The following is a 16,242-nucleotide window of genomic DNA, read 5'->3' as shown; positions in this document are numbered from 1 at the left end:
TGCTACAGACTGTGATGAGATCAAGGAATGCATTGCTGCACAAGAGGTACAGACCAAAAATAGTAATGGTTAAGGAAGATTTAAACAAATTATAGATTCATAGAGGACAGGTATCATCTCTGAAAAAATATTCTGAACAGAATAGAACAGAATTGGAAGGAGCTAGTGAGCGTCTAGCACTTTATATTCATTCCAGTCCAAATATTTTACATCCCAAGGTATAGAAATTACATATAAATGTGATCACAGAACCACTGTCAGTGACATTTGAGGAACCCTAGAGAATGGGATGGGAATGATGTCAGATATCTGGAGAAAGCCTGCTGACTCCTACTCAAAGTCAATTAAGTTTTTCCTAAAGCCATGGACTAGGTAAGGTCTCCTTGTTATATATGCTCATAACTTGATATTGTGTTTCTGTATCCCTTATCATAGTTGTCACTACTTACTATTTAATCTCTTCTTGATTGTAAGCTGCTTGTGGACAGGGTTCTATCTCTTTTGTCATTGTTGTAGCCCTGATTTCTAGCATTGAGTCTGGCACATAGTAGGCACTCACTGAAATCTGTGAATGAATGAATTTTTAGAATGCTGAATGTGGAAATTGTAACTCATGAGCCTAATGTCAATCCCCTGGCACATTATAGGGCAGGTTAGTAAAAATGTGATCTGTGAGCATTTTCAAAGGAAGTGGGAATGAACAAACGTTCATTGATTTTTATTTGGTACCTGCTTTTTTAGCTTTGAAGATCTTGCCCCTCCTGCCTTGGTTTTTCCTTGCATATTTCTTTGGTGTACTATTGCAATTTTGAACTAGTAATCACGTTCATTTTCTTCAATATTGTATAATTTTTCTAGCCTGAGGTTTCTTTCCTTGCTGGGGACAGTCTTGCTAAGATGATAAAGTTCAAATTATGATCTGTAGTTCTATAAACCTTGACCCAAAGTACATCATCTTGACCTTTCTTTGTTCATCTTTTTTTCCTCTTCTAGTGTTGCATTCTTTCCTTTACATATTGGGGACCATGTCTTTATTGAGGAAGATTGTGTGGTCAACGCAGCTCAGATTGGTTCCTACGTTCATGTCGGAAAGAACTGTGTGATTGTGAGTATGATGACTTGGCTGGCAAAGCAGCCTCACTTTCCCTCCAGCTCCTATCCCTCACATCAGTGGGACCCTGTTTCTATGACCAAGCAGGGTAGCAGTGGTTTCCAGTCTTCCCATAGTTGGATTTTTCTTGACAGATACAGAATTTTTTTCGGCCGGGTGTGGTGGCTTATGCCTGTAATTCCAACTTTTTGGGAGGTTGAGGTGGGTGGATCACTTGAGGTCACGAGTTTGAGACCAGTGTGGCCAACATGGCAAAACCCTGTCTCTACAAAAATACAAAAATTAGCTGGGCATGGTGGTGCATGCCTGTAGTCCCAGCTACTCGGGAGGCTGAGGCAGGAAAATCACTTGAACCCAGGAGGCGGAGGTTGCAAAGAGCCAAGATTGCACCACTGCTTTCCAGTCTGGGCAACAAAGCGAGACACTGTCTTAAAAATAATAAATAAATAAAAAGATTTGGAATATTTTCTAGACATTAATACTGGCAAGCGTTTATCAAGCCTCCTCTATATAATGTTAAACTCTTTCCTTGGATGATTTCATTTAATCCTCACAACCATTCAAAGGTGTTAGGTGTTACCCCTATTTGCAGATGAGAAGACTGAGGACCTTAAATATTAAGGGATTTGGGGCCAGGTGTGATGACTGTCGTCTGTAATCCCAGCACTTTGGGAAGCCAAGACAGGAGGATCCCTTGAGCCCAGGAGTTCAAGACCACCCTGGGCAACAAAGCAAGATTCTTTCTTTTTAAAAAAAAAAACAAAAGTTAAGGGATTTGATAGGGCTAGAAAGCAGTAGACCTGGGATTTAAACCCAGGCAATATGATTATTAGCTATGCTGCTATATGGCCTATTTGTTGCCTTACTTCATGGAGCTTACAGTCTAGTGGGAGTAAGGAAATCTGAAGGGTGAGTTGAAATTGGGAGAGGACAAGCATTTCAGGAAAGGGATTCACATGCATAAGGAAGGGTTCGAGTCATCAAAGGGCATTTATGTGTAATTCAGGGTGCAAGTGGGCCCCTTGCTCAGCAGAATCTGTGGGACCCTGGTCCACTGGAGCCTAGGAATAGGTTGATTTAACCCAACCAAGGCTTAACAAAGTTGGATTTCCTGTGATTTCTTAGATGATGAGCTTGATTTCAGATGGGATTTATGAGAAGCATGTTTAGGGAAAATGTTTTCTGCATTTTAGATTTGTACTCTAGACTAGATTCTAGGAAAAGCCAAGACTCTGTTTCTTTAATGACCATTCCCGTTAATATGGAGCCAGCTGTCTGCCCTGGATAAGACTCAGACCCTGAAATATCAAAAAACTTGCAGAATCCAAACAGTTCACATTCCAGGAACTATGAGGGTACAGCAAAGGTGAACAGAAAGTCTTTGGGACAAGGGGAAAGTTAGTAAAGTTCATCCTCTCCCCTCACCCTAATTGCTTGGCAAAAACTAGCCTTCCAGCTGGGGTTTTCTGATATTTTCCTTAGCAAAGTGAAGATATTACCACAGTAGCCTAGTCGTATAACCCTGTCATTTATCCTCAGAGCGAAATGTCTGAAAGGTTAAATCCAAGTTCTATTCCCAGTGCTTAAGAAATTCTAATCCTGTTGTCAGGTGCTCTTGTTTATAGTCATTGTTCCATATTGGCAGTACTTGCTGAGCCTTGACAAATACTCTATCTCAGGAGAGATTCTTTTAGAATTCTAGAACCTCAGCACTGGAAGTAACTCTTTTAGTCCAGCCGTCCCCATGACACACAGATCCTTCCTGTAACATCCCATGTGGTAGTCTTAACTTCCGTTTGGATATGTGAAGATGTATGTGTTCATCAGAATTGCCCAGATGCCTGAAGGAAAAGCTTAACAAGCAATATTTATAGGCACTGTTGCTGTACTATGAGTTTTACATTTATTCTATTCTTGACAACCGCCCTGCAGATTGGTTTTCCATTCTGTTTCACAGATGAGGAAACCAAGACTCCAAGATGCTAACTTTCTTGCACAGGATATATAGGTAGCTGTAGTATTAGCAGCACGGCTGCAGTTGTTAACTCCTTGGAAAACTCTCTAGGGAAGAATAAAGAAGTACTTTCAGGCCAGGCGCAGTGGCTCATGCCTGTAATTCCAGCACTTGGGAAGGCCGAGGCAGGAGGATCACTTAAGGCCAGGAGTTCAAGACCAGCCTGGCCAACATGGTGAAACCCTGTCTCTACTAAAAATACAAAAAAATTAACTGGGCGTGGTGGCGGGCGCCTGTAATCCCAGCTACTTGGGAGGCTGAGACAGGAGAATTGTTTGAACCCAGGAGGCGGAGGTTGCAGTGAGCCGAGATCATGCCACTACACTCCAGCCTGGACAACAGAGTGAGACTCCATCCCCCCACCCCCACCCCCCAAAAAAAGTGGTTTCAGCTTTTACCTCCTCACCTATTGCCAGTACATTCATGCCTAAGAAATACCTACATTTTAAATGTTTAATTTGATTGATCAGTCTACCCAGACAGCTTCTGAAACCCAGTTAAGCATTATTTCTCTTAAGTGGGCAAAATGGCCAACCAGTGGACAGAGCAGATGCCTTCAGGCTGCATGGTGGCTGGTATACACAGTGAAAATATCCCATCAACTAGTCTTCTTTTCCAGGGCCCTTTGTGTGTGAATCCCTCCATGGGACTATATCATGCCTCAGGTAGCCCGTTGGGTGTCCTTTTACTCAGTGCCTCATGAACTTAATCTGAGTTAGTAGGAGCTTAGTCATGACAGGAATTCTATGGGTTTATGTTAATTTGAGGTCACCAGGGAAGATAGTTAGTTGCCATATTTTTGAAATTGCCACTAGCAGGTAACCCATGGAAGAGGACTTTACAAGGAAGAATGAAGAACTATAGTCATAATGTGCTTTTGAGCTAAAGATGTTATCAAGTATTGTCAGGGCTGTTGTCTACGTAGCTGGAGAGAGATCAGCCACTTGGGAAATTCAGAGCCACTTGGGAAATTCACATGCTTTCATAAGAAGTTCACTTAGCAATCTACCTTTTCCTAGAAAAACATATGATTTAAGTGTTTAATAGTGGGGAAAAATTTAAACACAACCAAATCAAAGTGTCTTCTTCATGTTCTTTGCTAAAATCTGAGATCTGGACTGGTTAGCATTGTCCTGGTATTTGTAAAGATTTCCACACTCTCAGTCAGGTATATTTTCTGATTGTCTAGCCAGGATACCAGTGAACTGACAGGTCCTGATGTAAATGCAGTCAAAAATGACCAAAACTTTCATTTCCTCAGCAAGGAGTCTGAGGTACAGCTGTAAACTGTACACAGAAGCCCTACTTTTCCCTTAGCCCATGAAACAGATGAGTCTCTCAGACCTTATTTCTTGCTTTCTAAATGCAGTGGATCATGGCAGAATTGAAAAGTGGTGACAGGCCGGGCGCGGTGGCTCAAGTCTGTAATCCCAGCACTTTGGGAGGCCGAGACGGGCGGATCACGAGGTCAGGAGATCGAGACCATCCTGGCTAACACGGTGAAACCCCGTCTCTACTAAAAATACAAAAAACTAGCCGGGCGAGGTGGCGGGTGCCTGTAGTCCCAGCTACTCGGGAGGCTGAGGCAGGAGAATGGCATGAACCAGGAGGCGGAGCTTGCAGTGAGCTGAGATCCGGCCACTGTACTCCAGCCTGGGTGACAGAGCAAGACTCCGTCTCAAAAAAAAAAAAAAAAAAAAAAAAGAAAAGTGGTGACAGTGGTTAAAGTCCGGGATGAGGTTCAAACATCCACATGACTATCACTCACCTGTGGGAGAACAAGTGAACTAATAGTTTCATATCCAAATGAATTTGTCAGGATTTTTCCAGTTTGAATCTACAAAGGAGCAAACCAACCAACCAACCTTAAGCTGGTGGGTGCAGAGTGGAATGGGTGGTGAATATAAACGAAGGCTACAGGAGTAGATCCTAATGTCATGGCCAAATGGCTCCAGGGCTTCAGCCCATGTTGTAAGAATTAGTCTCCATCTCTGTGCTGCTTTCCTCTGGGAGGTTCACTCTCAGACAGGTTCTTCCTTCATGGAAATAAGATGCCTATTCCAGTCTTCCAGCCTGTCCTCTGGAAACCCCAGTGGGAAGTGCTGCTTTCCCCAGCAGTCTCAGCAAAAACCCTGAGGTTGGGGTCCATCAGACTAATTGGGGTCATATGCTGATCCCCAACACCTGTTATTGTGTCCAGGCTTGGGGTTTGGTGTGTGGGCTGTGGGGTGAAGCACATGGATGAGATAGGGATGGGAGGGTTACCAAGGAAAATACAGGTTCTGTTACCAAAAGAAAGGGGAATGGATGCTGGACAAGCAAAAGCACAAATGTCCACTAAACCAAAGGGAAAATTCAACAAAGCTCACGGAAGACTGAAATTCAGTCTGTAATGCCTGAGACATTTTGTCCTGTCTCTAGCATACAGCCTTCCCCCGCAAATGTACACAAACACACACTGTCACAACCTTGCTGCCTCCTCCTCGTCAGGTACCACCTGAAGCAGGAAATTGCAACCAACCTTCTTGTCACTGTCCCTGGCTATTACATGATATCATGAATGGGGAAAATAGAAAGCCTTTCACACAGTAGACTAGACAACTTTTACTCCCATTTCCTGATCCATTTCCTATTAACAAGATTTTAATTTCAGGGGCGCCGATGTGTGTTGAAAGACTGCTGCAAAATTCTTGACAACACGGTATTACCTCCAGAAACTGTGGTCCCACCATTCACTGTCTTCTCAGGCTGCCCAGGTAACCTTGCGTGTTGATTTATTTTAACTTCCTAAAACTCAATTATATTTTCTATCACAAGAGTAATGCATACAATTCTTATCTCTGGCAATATGTTGATAGAGCTAACTTAGAAATTCACCTGTACAAGTACCTGGAAATGCTACCTAACATTTAAACTGTTTAAATGCATAATTAGGTTCACCAGAAAATAAGGAAATTATGAAGGGCCAAACACAAAGAGGAAACTAAGCCCAAGCTGTGAGATTGCATGGGTTAATGCTGTCTTCATCACAGAGTGGTTTCAGGGGTGATACTCATGTCGGGATGAAATAAAGCCTTGGATCCACACATGACAGAGAGATCCTCAGATAACTCTTAAAGGATTCCCTCTCAAGGAAAAGTCGATGTAAAACAAATCTGCTGCCAACACAGGGAATGTACAGGAAAGCATTTCTTGCCTGGCCTGGGCTCTGAGTAGAAAAAGTCTGTCTAGAGAATTTTAATGCTGGGCTTACCCTCACACTGGTCATGAGTTTAATGTATACATTCCACAGGGCCCAGGAATTCCCAGACTGAAAAGTTAGTATAAAGCATGATCTAAGACCAGCAATACCCTGGGGATACCTGAGAGGGGCAAATATTAATACATTATCTCCAGACCTTGGCTGATAGAATACTCACAAGTAAAGCCCATCAGGAGGCTGGAGTTCCAAATTATAAAACGTGAGGAAACGAAAGTGATACATACTTCTCTCAGGAAACTTGGAAAACACTGAAAATCAGAAGGAAGAAGAAAACCTCACATTGCCTTAGCCCTACCCCAAGACAATATCTTCTTCTCCATGTTGTTTTACACAGCTGAAATCATGTAGCATATACAGAAGCATGTCATAAATTCACAGATGGAAAATGATATGAACAGAGAGATTTGACAGTATATGATACCTACCACTGGGTGGTTTGTTTTTCCAATTAAAAAATAAATCTCATCTCTCAGATCATTGAATCTGAGTTTCTAAGATGAACAGAATCATCATTCAGATTCTTTGGGGAGGCATTTGGCCATTCTACCGTGTCATGCATCTCTGCTTTTGCAGAGGAGGAAGGAAAGACTTTTGTTTAGTAATTTCTCCATATTGGGGTCCTGCTGTGAAAAAGTTTAGCTGTTCTTAGCAAGCGCTGGACCAGAACAGCCCCAGCAACTGTTTAATTGATTGTCAGACATGCGTCTGATTGAAGTGAGAGGGATATTGCCAGAGAAGTATCTTAATCTCTTGTAACTTCTTTAAGCTTCTTAGAGCTGGGTCTTTCTTTCCCCAGGACTCTTCTCAGGGGAGCTCCCGGAATGCACTCAGGAGCTGATGATTGACGTCACCAAGAGCTACTACCAGAAGTTTTTGCCCCTGACACAAGTCTAGCATCTCTGCCTCATGTCTGGAATCTGCTTGAGCTCTAAGATGAACCTGAGGACAAAGTGAGCCAGTCAGCACCTAGAAAAAACTCTCTTGTCTTTGACATCTACCACCCTCCTCCTTTTAAAAAATTTCTTTAGAATTTCTCAATCCTCAAGGCTCTAAGCTCTTAAGAATTTACTAACAGACAGACCATCTGGAGGAGTTGTCTTCAAATGCTGTGCTTACACCTTATCTGTGAACAGTCACTTTGTACCATTATCTGTGGAACACAGAATCATCTGTTCCCAACGCTCCAGCCCCTTGGTCCTGTGGATGGCTGGATCCTGCCTGAAACGGACCTGCAGAGCAGCAGCACCCTTCCGGTGTGGAGGCTATGTAGCTGGTGTGCTGCTCATGGCCATACACTACCCATGCTGAGGGCCTCTCAGACAGGTAATGCCCAGCTTTTCTGCTGCTAACACATTTGGCCAGTTGTTGGCAATTGTTCATAATCCTGGGAAAGGTGTTTGTGACTTTTCAGAGCCCAGATTCCTGTTGGCTCTTAAAACTTGAGGGGAGGGGTGATTAGTGTTTCTCTCTTTCTGTCCCAAAATGACCTTAGCTGTCCTAGGGTAGTTAGTAAAAGACTTTTTAGCATTTTGACCTGGGGCCTTTGGCTTTCACTAAAATTGGGGACCTCAGCATCCCAGATTGTAATTTTGCCAAGTGTTAGATTTGAGTCTCTCATGTGGATGCATTAGTCAGGCGGTTACTCCTTGCCTCAAGGTACTTACCTTATTTCATTGAAGACACCGCATTTGTGAACTCTTGCTCCCTGGCCTAGAACCATTCAACCTACCCTGTATTTGCCATAAACTCCACAATTCACACCAAAATGTCTGTACTCAGAGTCCATTCGCATATATACATGAAGGACTCGTAAAATCAGTTTGTGGGCACAGAGCCCCAGGAGTAAATGAAGTTGCTAGGGCTGTTCTTACCATCTCCTTCTGACCAGATAGCACAATCTTTCCTGGTTCTGCTCTGACCTCTTAGCTTAGAAAGAAGATTTAGAAGTTAGGGGCTAAGCAGGTTGTCCTTGCTTAATGCTCTGATCCGTAAGTGAATAGGGCAGAACAGTTCAGCCTTGAAGGTTAGAATTTAGCAAGAGCTATCCTGACTTAATATCCAGTTGTGGGGGTTGCAAAACAGAACAGCTGTATGTAATCATTGCCACTAGTCCCATCTAGAACTCCTTTCTAGTTTGTCATTTTTAAAATGCTTATACATTAAAACTACCAAAATAAATAGCTTCTCCGTGCATTTAGGGCCATGACAGCTGACAGCTCCAGACCTGCATCCTCCCAGCTTGGGGCCCTGAATGAAAGGTTTCTTCCCTTCCAGTTCTAATTTGGAAACTCCCAAAGTTCTCAATGGTTTGTTGTGAGTTCCATGTCATCTTGGGTCAGTTACTATGGCCATTCGTGTTTGGCCACATGATTAATCCAGTCTGGGTCATGACCTTTTCTTCATCCAAAACAAAATGGTGGGAAGACGAAAACAATAGCTACTACAAACAATAGGAGTTTATAATTATGTGCTGATGTATTCGAAGATGTGTTGACAGTAGTGAGTGTGTATCCTAGGAAAGGCGAGCTGGACTCTGTCTCCATGGTGGCTCTCACCCCAGGGACCTAGGAACAGCCTGTCACCACATAATTACTTTTATAACCCTAGAGAAGAAAATCTCCTTATCCTCAGAATACTTCCAGAACAGCCAGATGGGAAGGACCTTGGTTGGGAATCTTTCCAGTTCACTTGGGGCAGAGGGAATTTATGGCTCATATAGCTGAAAAAGATGGGCTAGATTGGGCTTCAGGCTGCATCCTAGGACTCCAAACTGGGATCTGTCTCTTTGGCTCTCAGCTCTGCTTTCATTTCAGTTGGCTTTATTCTCGGGCTTCACAGTGTGGCCCCACAGCACCAGTTTTTGATAAAAAGAGCTCCCCTTTGCTGACAGAACTGCTGGATTTGGTTCTCATTGGTCCAGACGAGGAAGGTATCCAGCCTCAAGTCATCATTGTAGCCAGGAAGATGGAATACACCGAATGGACAGGCCTGGCATGTACCCACAGAGACTGAGAGTTGGTGTTGGTGGTTGTGGCAGATGATATTACCTGAAGAAGGGATGAATGAGTGCTGGGCAGGAAAAAGCATCAGCTGTCCAGTTCAGGCCTCTCCTCTTTCCCTGGTGTCTCATTTTCCTCCCTCTCCCTGCTGTCCCTTAACCCTCTGCCCAGTCTCTCATTACTCCTGGTCTTGGGAGGTGCCTTCTGAGGATACTCCACTGGGGGTACCTGAGCCTGGATTAGAGGGCAGGGGGAGAATACTGCCTAGCCAAAGTGGGTGTTCAATAAAGAACCATTTGGAGATGGTCTTCTGTCTGGAACTGCTTCCTTTTTTTATTTTTTTCCTCCAGATGAGCTGACTGGGCCATGGAACTGCTTCCTTGTGATCCCCATAGCACCTTACCGAGGGGCCCTTATCAATAGAGTTAGTTATGTACCTGTGTTCTTGTCTGAACCCCCACTAGCTATGAGCTCCTAAGGAGTCAGGCCTGAGTCTGTGGGTCATCTAGCACATCCTTAATAGAATGATTGCCTGGATGCAACCACCCTCACCCCCCACCCTCACATACCCCGCCAGCATGCCTCAGACCTTACTCCAGCTCCAGATAAGTCTCCGATTGCAGGATCCCTGGTGCAGGGAACAAAGGTGAATGATTGTCCTGTGAGCCTCCTGTTGACTGATTCTGTTTTACATGGCTGCACAGCACTCTTGTGGTTGTTTGGGGTTGGTGGTGGCTTCTGTATTAGTCACTTCTGCATGAACCAATTAACTCAGGATCTGAGGCCACAGTTCCTTTCTTAGTCACTCACCCATCTGGCAGACTTGAAATTAATCAGACAAACATTGTTTCTAGTTAACATATCCTTGGAAGTTTCTCAGCTATAAGGAAGAGGTCTTGGTGGCTAGGGGGCCTTTCTCCGTATCCTGTTCTATCCAGTGAGAGCCTAGAGGGTGGTGCCCAGCCACATTCTGGCTAGCCTCAGCTATTCTCCTGAAAAAAATTGGCATCTGACAACCTGGATGGTAATCATAGGTAGTGAAATCCAGCTGGCTGGTCTCCTGGGGGTTAGCTTCTATGGAGCTGCAAGGCCCCTGAAATGATACTGGCAGTGTTGGGACAGCATGTCCAAAGGCCTGTTTTTTTCAGAACTGGTCTCAGCAAAATGTCTTGCCAGCTTCTACAGTTCCCCTAAGTACATGATAACTGAAACACTTCTAGAGCCCCCCCAGCAATGGGCTTGTGCTTTTAGTAGAATATGTGCTTGCTGGCATTTAGGGGTAAGAAGGTAGGCCCCTCACCATTTCCTGTACAGAGAAAAGAGACACCATCACTCATTTATTCATTTAACAAATGCTTTCCAAGCCACTACTAGGTGCCAAGCACTGCCTCTAGGTCCTGGGGATACAGTGGAGACTAAGATGGAGCCAGTTCTTGCCCATAAGGAGCTCACAGCTTAGTGAGGGAGAAAGCCAAAGAATCAAAATACAGAGAGGGTCTGAGGGGCCCATTTTGAGAGCCATCATAGTGGTGAGGAGCGTGAGTGCTGGAGTTGGGCTGATCAAATCCCAGCCTGCCATTGGCTAGCCTTGTGACTTTGAGCAAGTTATCTTACTTCGTGGAACCTCAGGTTTCTCATCCGTAAAACGGGGAAGTTGGATAGGGTTATTATAAGGATTGAAATGCATTTACACATGTAAAGCATAAGTACTGGCTCAGGGTCAGCGCTTAATAAATGGTAGTTATACCTACTTTTATTAGGAAGTGATACACCTTGAGCAAAACCCCTTAGAGTAAAAGGCATAATATTCTTACATATTTTTAAAATTTAAAAGTAAAAACATCTTGGCCTTTATCATCAGTCCACCACAAAGAAGAGATGGAGAAATCACCCTTCCTTGTTTTGTTATCTATGAGGTGCAAACATTTAATCCTCCCAACTGTCAGAAAAGTAGGGATTTTCACAGCCTGTTTTACAGCAGAGGAAACTGCTATTCAGAGAGGTTAAGTAAATTTGCCCAATGTTATACATCTAATAAATGGCTGAGCTGAAATCAAGGCCAGTTCTTATTTGGCTGCAAAATCCATGTTTTATGCAGCTCCTCTGGTATCTTGGCCTCCAAGGTGGCTGGCTCTGAACACTACCCTTGCAGCCCAGTCAGCCAATCCCTTGCTCTCCTGAAGCTTTTGCTGGTGGGCCAGCCCCACCTGCTTTCCTTGTGCACTCTGACTTGGACGCTGAAGTGAGAAGAGTTGGCACAGGACATCTTACTTCCCTGAAAGCAGTACCTGGACTTTTCTGTATCTTCACATCCACTGGGCATTGAGCAAATGGGTCATGCAGATGAAAATCATCCAAGAAAAGAGACATGGGAGTGAAATTCACACCCACTCTGGCTTTCAGACCATGGGTCTGAACATTGGCCCATGGTGTTTCTTGGCCGTACTGACCTGTGCCATTTCAGCTGCATTCTTCTCAGTTGGTGTTGTCTGCTGGCTGCTCTTTCTGATTTCCCACAGGAGCAGTAAGAGCCTGAGGAAGAGTAGGGTCAGAGGAGTCTGGGAGAATGAGGAAATATGAGAGCCCCAGGAACTGACAAGGCCTGTGAGAGACTCTGAGCTTCCTGGGAACAGGTACAGGTTCTTTTTATTTCAATAATAGAAACAACTGTCAAAACCATGTGCCTGTACTATTTGGAGTGCTGTCCTTGCAGAATCTACTTACAAGAATCTTAGGAAATAGGCACATCATCTCCTGGATAGAATCCTAGGAAATGGGCACTATAATGGGCACTTTATCCCCATTTTATAAACATGGAAATTGAGGCACAGAGAGATTAAGTACTTTCCCAAGGTCATACAGCTAGTGATAGAGGAGCTGGCATTTGAACCTGGAGTTTTCAGTCTGTGAGTTTAACCAATAGATCATACTGTATTTTGGTAGGGAGGGAGGAAGCAAGCAAGTGAACAAATGAGTCTGGGGTTTAGGACTTGCCAGACAAACAAGGCCCAAGAGGCATTGTGCAGGTGGATGTTCTTGGGAGTCAGCAGAGCTGGGTTGGAATTCAGGCTTTGCTGTCTGCTGGCTATAAACCTTGGGTGAATAACCCAAGGTAAATGAGATCATCTCTCAAACTTTTAGCCCTGTACCTGGCGCATAGTAAATGCTCAATAAGGGTTCACTGTTAGTATTATTGTTACTGGTAACATACAAATAGATTGTATTAATGGACCATAATTGCAACTGTATAAAACAAATTCCATGTTGACAAGGATTAGAAGGGAATATGAGAACGTGGAAACAGCTATGAAAAGACATAAGAGAATTAGGAGCATTTTCTTTAATACATCATCTTTTTTTTTTTTAACTTTCTTGTATTTGTTCATTTTTTAAACAGAGACAGGGTTTTACCATGTTGCCCAGACTAGTCTTGAACTCCTGTGCTCAAGCGATCTTGGCCTCCCAAAATGCTGGGATTACAGTCATAAGCCACTGTGCCTGGCCATTTTTTAGTAAACCTTTCTAATGGAACAAGTAAAACATACATGCAGTGGGTGCTCAGCAGGCCTTGAGTGTATGAATGAAAAATATTTAAACTTGTTTTTACTGGTTGATTTCATTGCTTAAAAACCATACCTCAGCCGGACACAGTGGCGTGCGCCTGTAGTCCCAGCTACTCATCTCTTAAAAACAAAGTTTTATGCTTGTTAATTTCATAAATGTTAGAGGAATCACCCCAATCAAATAAAGCTTCTCAAAAATAAAATACGAAAGGTGTTAGTGGGATTCAGCTTTCTAGTGTTTTGCCACTAGTGGATGGGTTGGAATTTAAATTCTTCGGATACTGGAACCAGAACAGGCCTGTAACTGATGATTTTTGCTGTGATTCGTGCCTATTGGAGCCTCTGGAAAGAAGGAGACAACATGTAAAGAGAAGCAATCTGTTTGGAAAATGAAAATACAGTTAAATTGCTAATGAGCCCTTGTCAAAATCAAATATCTACCCTTAGAGGCTGATAATTGTCTAGTCTAATATGCATTTTTTTTTTTTTTTGAGTGGGTTAATTGGACTCTTTAAGACCAACAAGATAAAAAGGCAGCCTTGCATGTCACTTGAACCACAGCTGTCTGGCCATGCAGCATGCCTTCACTGCTGCTGAAGAAAAGCAGCTGGCTTGTTCAGAATCTCAAATTCCTAGATCCTAATTGCCTGGCCCTGACTCTAAGCTGAAACCTGCTACTGTGTGCCGTGAGCTGTTTCAGCCTCAACATGGGCTATGCTGAACTGAAAGCAGACACAGGCTCAATGACCAGGACTTAGACGTTGGGGCCGTTGGAGATTAAGGACCCCCTCCGTGGAGTGCTAAACTATGAAAACATCCTGGAACCTGGCTGACAAGGGCTTATTCTCTAATGGGATCCATCTAAGATCAAGTTGCTGATAGGCTGTTTGTTTCTAATACAGAGGCTAATTGCATTCCTAACTTCTAATATTTGCCAAAAGCTGCAGGATGGAGAAGGGCACATCACAAGGACTGTGACCCTTCCTTCTGCTTTTGACAGACCAGACTCAAACCTTCTCTGGGGCTTCTTTCACTGCTGTTGACTTGTTGCATTCAGCTTTTGGGATTAGTTGCACCTTGCAACAGTGGACTGACAGCGTGACTGTACTTCCCTCACTTTTCTCCCAGCACACACAGCTTAGTAAGGTAGGTGAATTATTGAAATGTAGCTGTCCCCAGAAAGGTATTAGGCTTTTTTAGGCTGCTCATTGAATAATCAGGACAAAAGGGGTGGAAGATTATGTAAACACATTTTGAAATTTTAAAAAATTCAGAGTTTCATCCTTTATTCATTTGCTAAGGATACCATAACAAAGTACCACAAACTGAGTGGCTTACACAATAGAAACTTATTTTCCCGCAGTTCTGGAGGCTGAAAGTCCAGGACAAGGTGTCGACAGGTTTGGATTCTTCCCAGGCCTCTCTGCTTGGCTTACAGATGGCTGCCTTCTTACTGTGTTCTCGTATGGTCCCTCTGTCTATGTGTCTGTGTCCTAATAGTCTCTTTTAATAAGGATACCAGTCAGGTTGGATTAGGGCCCATCCTAACAATCCCATTTTAACTTAGTTACTTCTTCAGGGCCTATCTCCAAATATGCTCACATTTTGAGGTACAGGTGATTAGGGCTTCAGCATGAATTTTTGTGGGGACACAGTTCAACCCTCCACACATCATTACCAATTCCTGAATGTGTCTTTCTGGTTAAGTTGCACAAAAACATTTATCTACTTGAACTCTAGGATGATGATTAAAAAAAAAAAGTTGGCCAGGCACAGTGATGGACACATATGATCCCAGCACTTCAGGAGGCCGAGGTGGGCAGATTGCTTGAGCTCAGGAGTTCAAGACCAGCCTGGGCAACATGGCGAAACCCTATGTCTACAAAAAATGCAAAAAGTAGCTGGGCATGATGGCATGTGCCTGTAGTGCCAGCTACTTAGGAGGCTGAGGGTAGGAGGATGGCTTGAGCCCAGGAGGCAGAGATTTGCAGTGAGCCAAAATCGTGCCACTGCACTTCAGCCTGGGCAACAGAGCCAGATCCTATCTCAAAAAAATAAATAAATAAACAAAAACGTTTATCTACAAAAATGCTTTTGTGCCTCTTACAACCCCTCCAGGGGAAAGGCCTGGCTGAGAGAAAGAGATGGTTGAAAAAATGCAATGTTATGATTGCTGAACTGGGCACGACTGTTTTTGTAACATTGGAGAAAATAAAAGTGTGGCACCTGGGGAGGCTTGATCCCTAGAAGCCTCCTCTTGCTGAAGGAAAATTCCCAGTGCTTGCTGCCTTTCCATGTGCTGTGAGTGCTTTGAGTTCAGACTGACAACAGAGTGGGTCCAGCTCCCATGCTTTCCATGAAGATCTCCCACAAATGTCATCCATGCTCATGAGATGGATCAACTTGTATCCTGAACAAGCAAAACTGTTTGGGACTCACTGCCTTCAGGCAGTCCCTTGGAAGCCAAGAACTCCAGAAACTTTTCAGATGGAACTGGAAACACTAGGGCAGGAGACCTCCCCTGGTGGGAGGTCTGTTCACCTGTACGGCTTGACTAATGGATGTCCTGCTTGAGGTGCCCTAATATTGCAAATTCTTTGTTTCCAGGGGTACCACCTGTGCCCCTGGGACTATGCTTCTGTACATGACCATGACTCTCATGATGTCCCCTGAGCCCTGGAAAGCATTTGCGTTAGCTTCCACTTACTGACCAGAGTTGTACTGTGCCTGAATTGATGCCTCAGGTCAGGTTTAAAAAAAAAAAAAGGTTCAGACAGCAGTTAAGGGCCAGGCACAGTGGTTCACGCCTGTAATCCCAGCACTTGGGAAGTCTGAGGCGGGCAGATCACCTGAGGTCAGGAGTTTGAGACCAGCCTGACCAACATGGTGAAACCCCATCTCTAGTAAAAATACAAAAATAAAAAATTAGCTGGATGTGGTGGTGTGCACCTGTAGTCCCAGCTACTTGGGAGGCTGAAGCAGGAGAATCGCTTGAACCCAGGAGGTGGAGGTTACAGTAAGCCAGGATCACGCCACTGCACTCCAACCTGGGTGACAGCAAGATTCCGTCTCAAAAAAAAGGAATTAAGGAGGAAGCCACCTGGATTTCTAAGACAGACTTTATGGTTAATGGGATTTATTTTAGCTGGTTAAATCCAGGACCCTACCAGGAGGAACTGAGGTCCATACTTCAGGTTGGTCTTACCCTTTTGCATGGGGTCCTACTGATAATAATTTTGCTGTAAAGAATCCTCAATAAGGAGATGGACTGTGTGAAAAGAAATGAGAAAGCA

The 16,242-nt window shown here is 43.9% G+C and overlaps 2 protein-coding genes across 3 annotated transcripts in view; both read left to right on the top strand.

The window, feature by feature from the left end:
* Positions 1-9,706, top strand: part of DCTN5 (dynactin subunit 5) — a 29,587-nt gene extending 19,881 nt beyond the window's left edge. The window contains exons 4-7 of one of the 2 annotated variants that reach the window (XR_004438830.1): positions 994-1,105; positions 5,779-5,881; positions 7,184-7,710; positions 9,278-9,694. Coding sequence is in view for 1 of the 2 variants with exons in the window: in XM_033217746.1 (XP_033073637.1) it covers positions 994-1,105; positions 5,779-5,881; positions 7,184-7,281 (313 nt within the window). In the remaining variant the exon portion in view is untranslated. Of the gene's footprint in view, positions 1-993; positions 1,106-5,778; positions 5,882-7,183 lie in introns of both variants that reach the window. The other variant, XM_033217746.1, reaches the window with a different exon arrangement.
* PLK1 (polo like kinase 1) overlaps positions 7,577-16,242 on the top strand; it is a 23,389-nt gene continuing 14,723 nt past the window's right edge. The window contains exons 1-2 of the mRNA XM_033217744.1: positions 7,577-7,710; positions 11,906-12,019. The gene's annotated coding sequence lies outside the window, so the exon portion shown is untranslated. The remainder of the gene's footprint in view (positions 7,711-11,905; positions 12,020-16,242) is intronic.

This window comes from Trachypithecus francoisi, unplaced genomic scaffold, assembly GCF_009764315.1.
Source record: "Trachypithecus francoisi isolate TF-2019V2 unplaced genomic scaffold, Tfra_2.0 Lachesis_group10, whole genome shotgun sequence".
Taxonomy (NCBI): domain Eukaryota; kingdom Metazoa; phylum Chordata; class Mammalia; order Primates; family Cercopithecidae; genus Trachypithecus; species Trachypithecus francoisi.
Note: the sequence above shows the minus strand (reverse complement) of the source record. Positions and strands in the feature narration are given on the sequence as shown.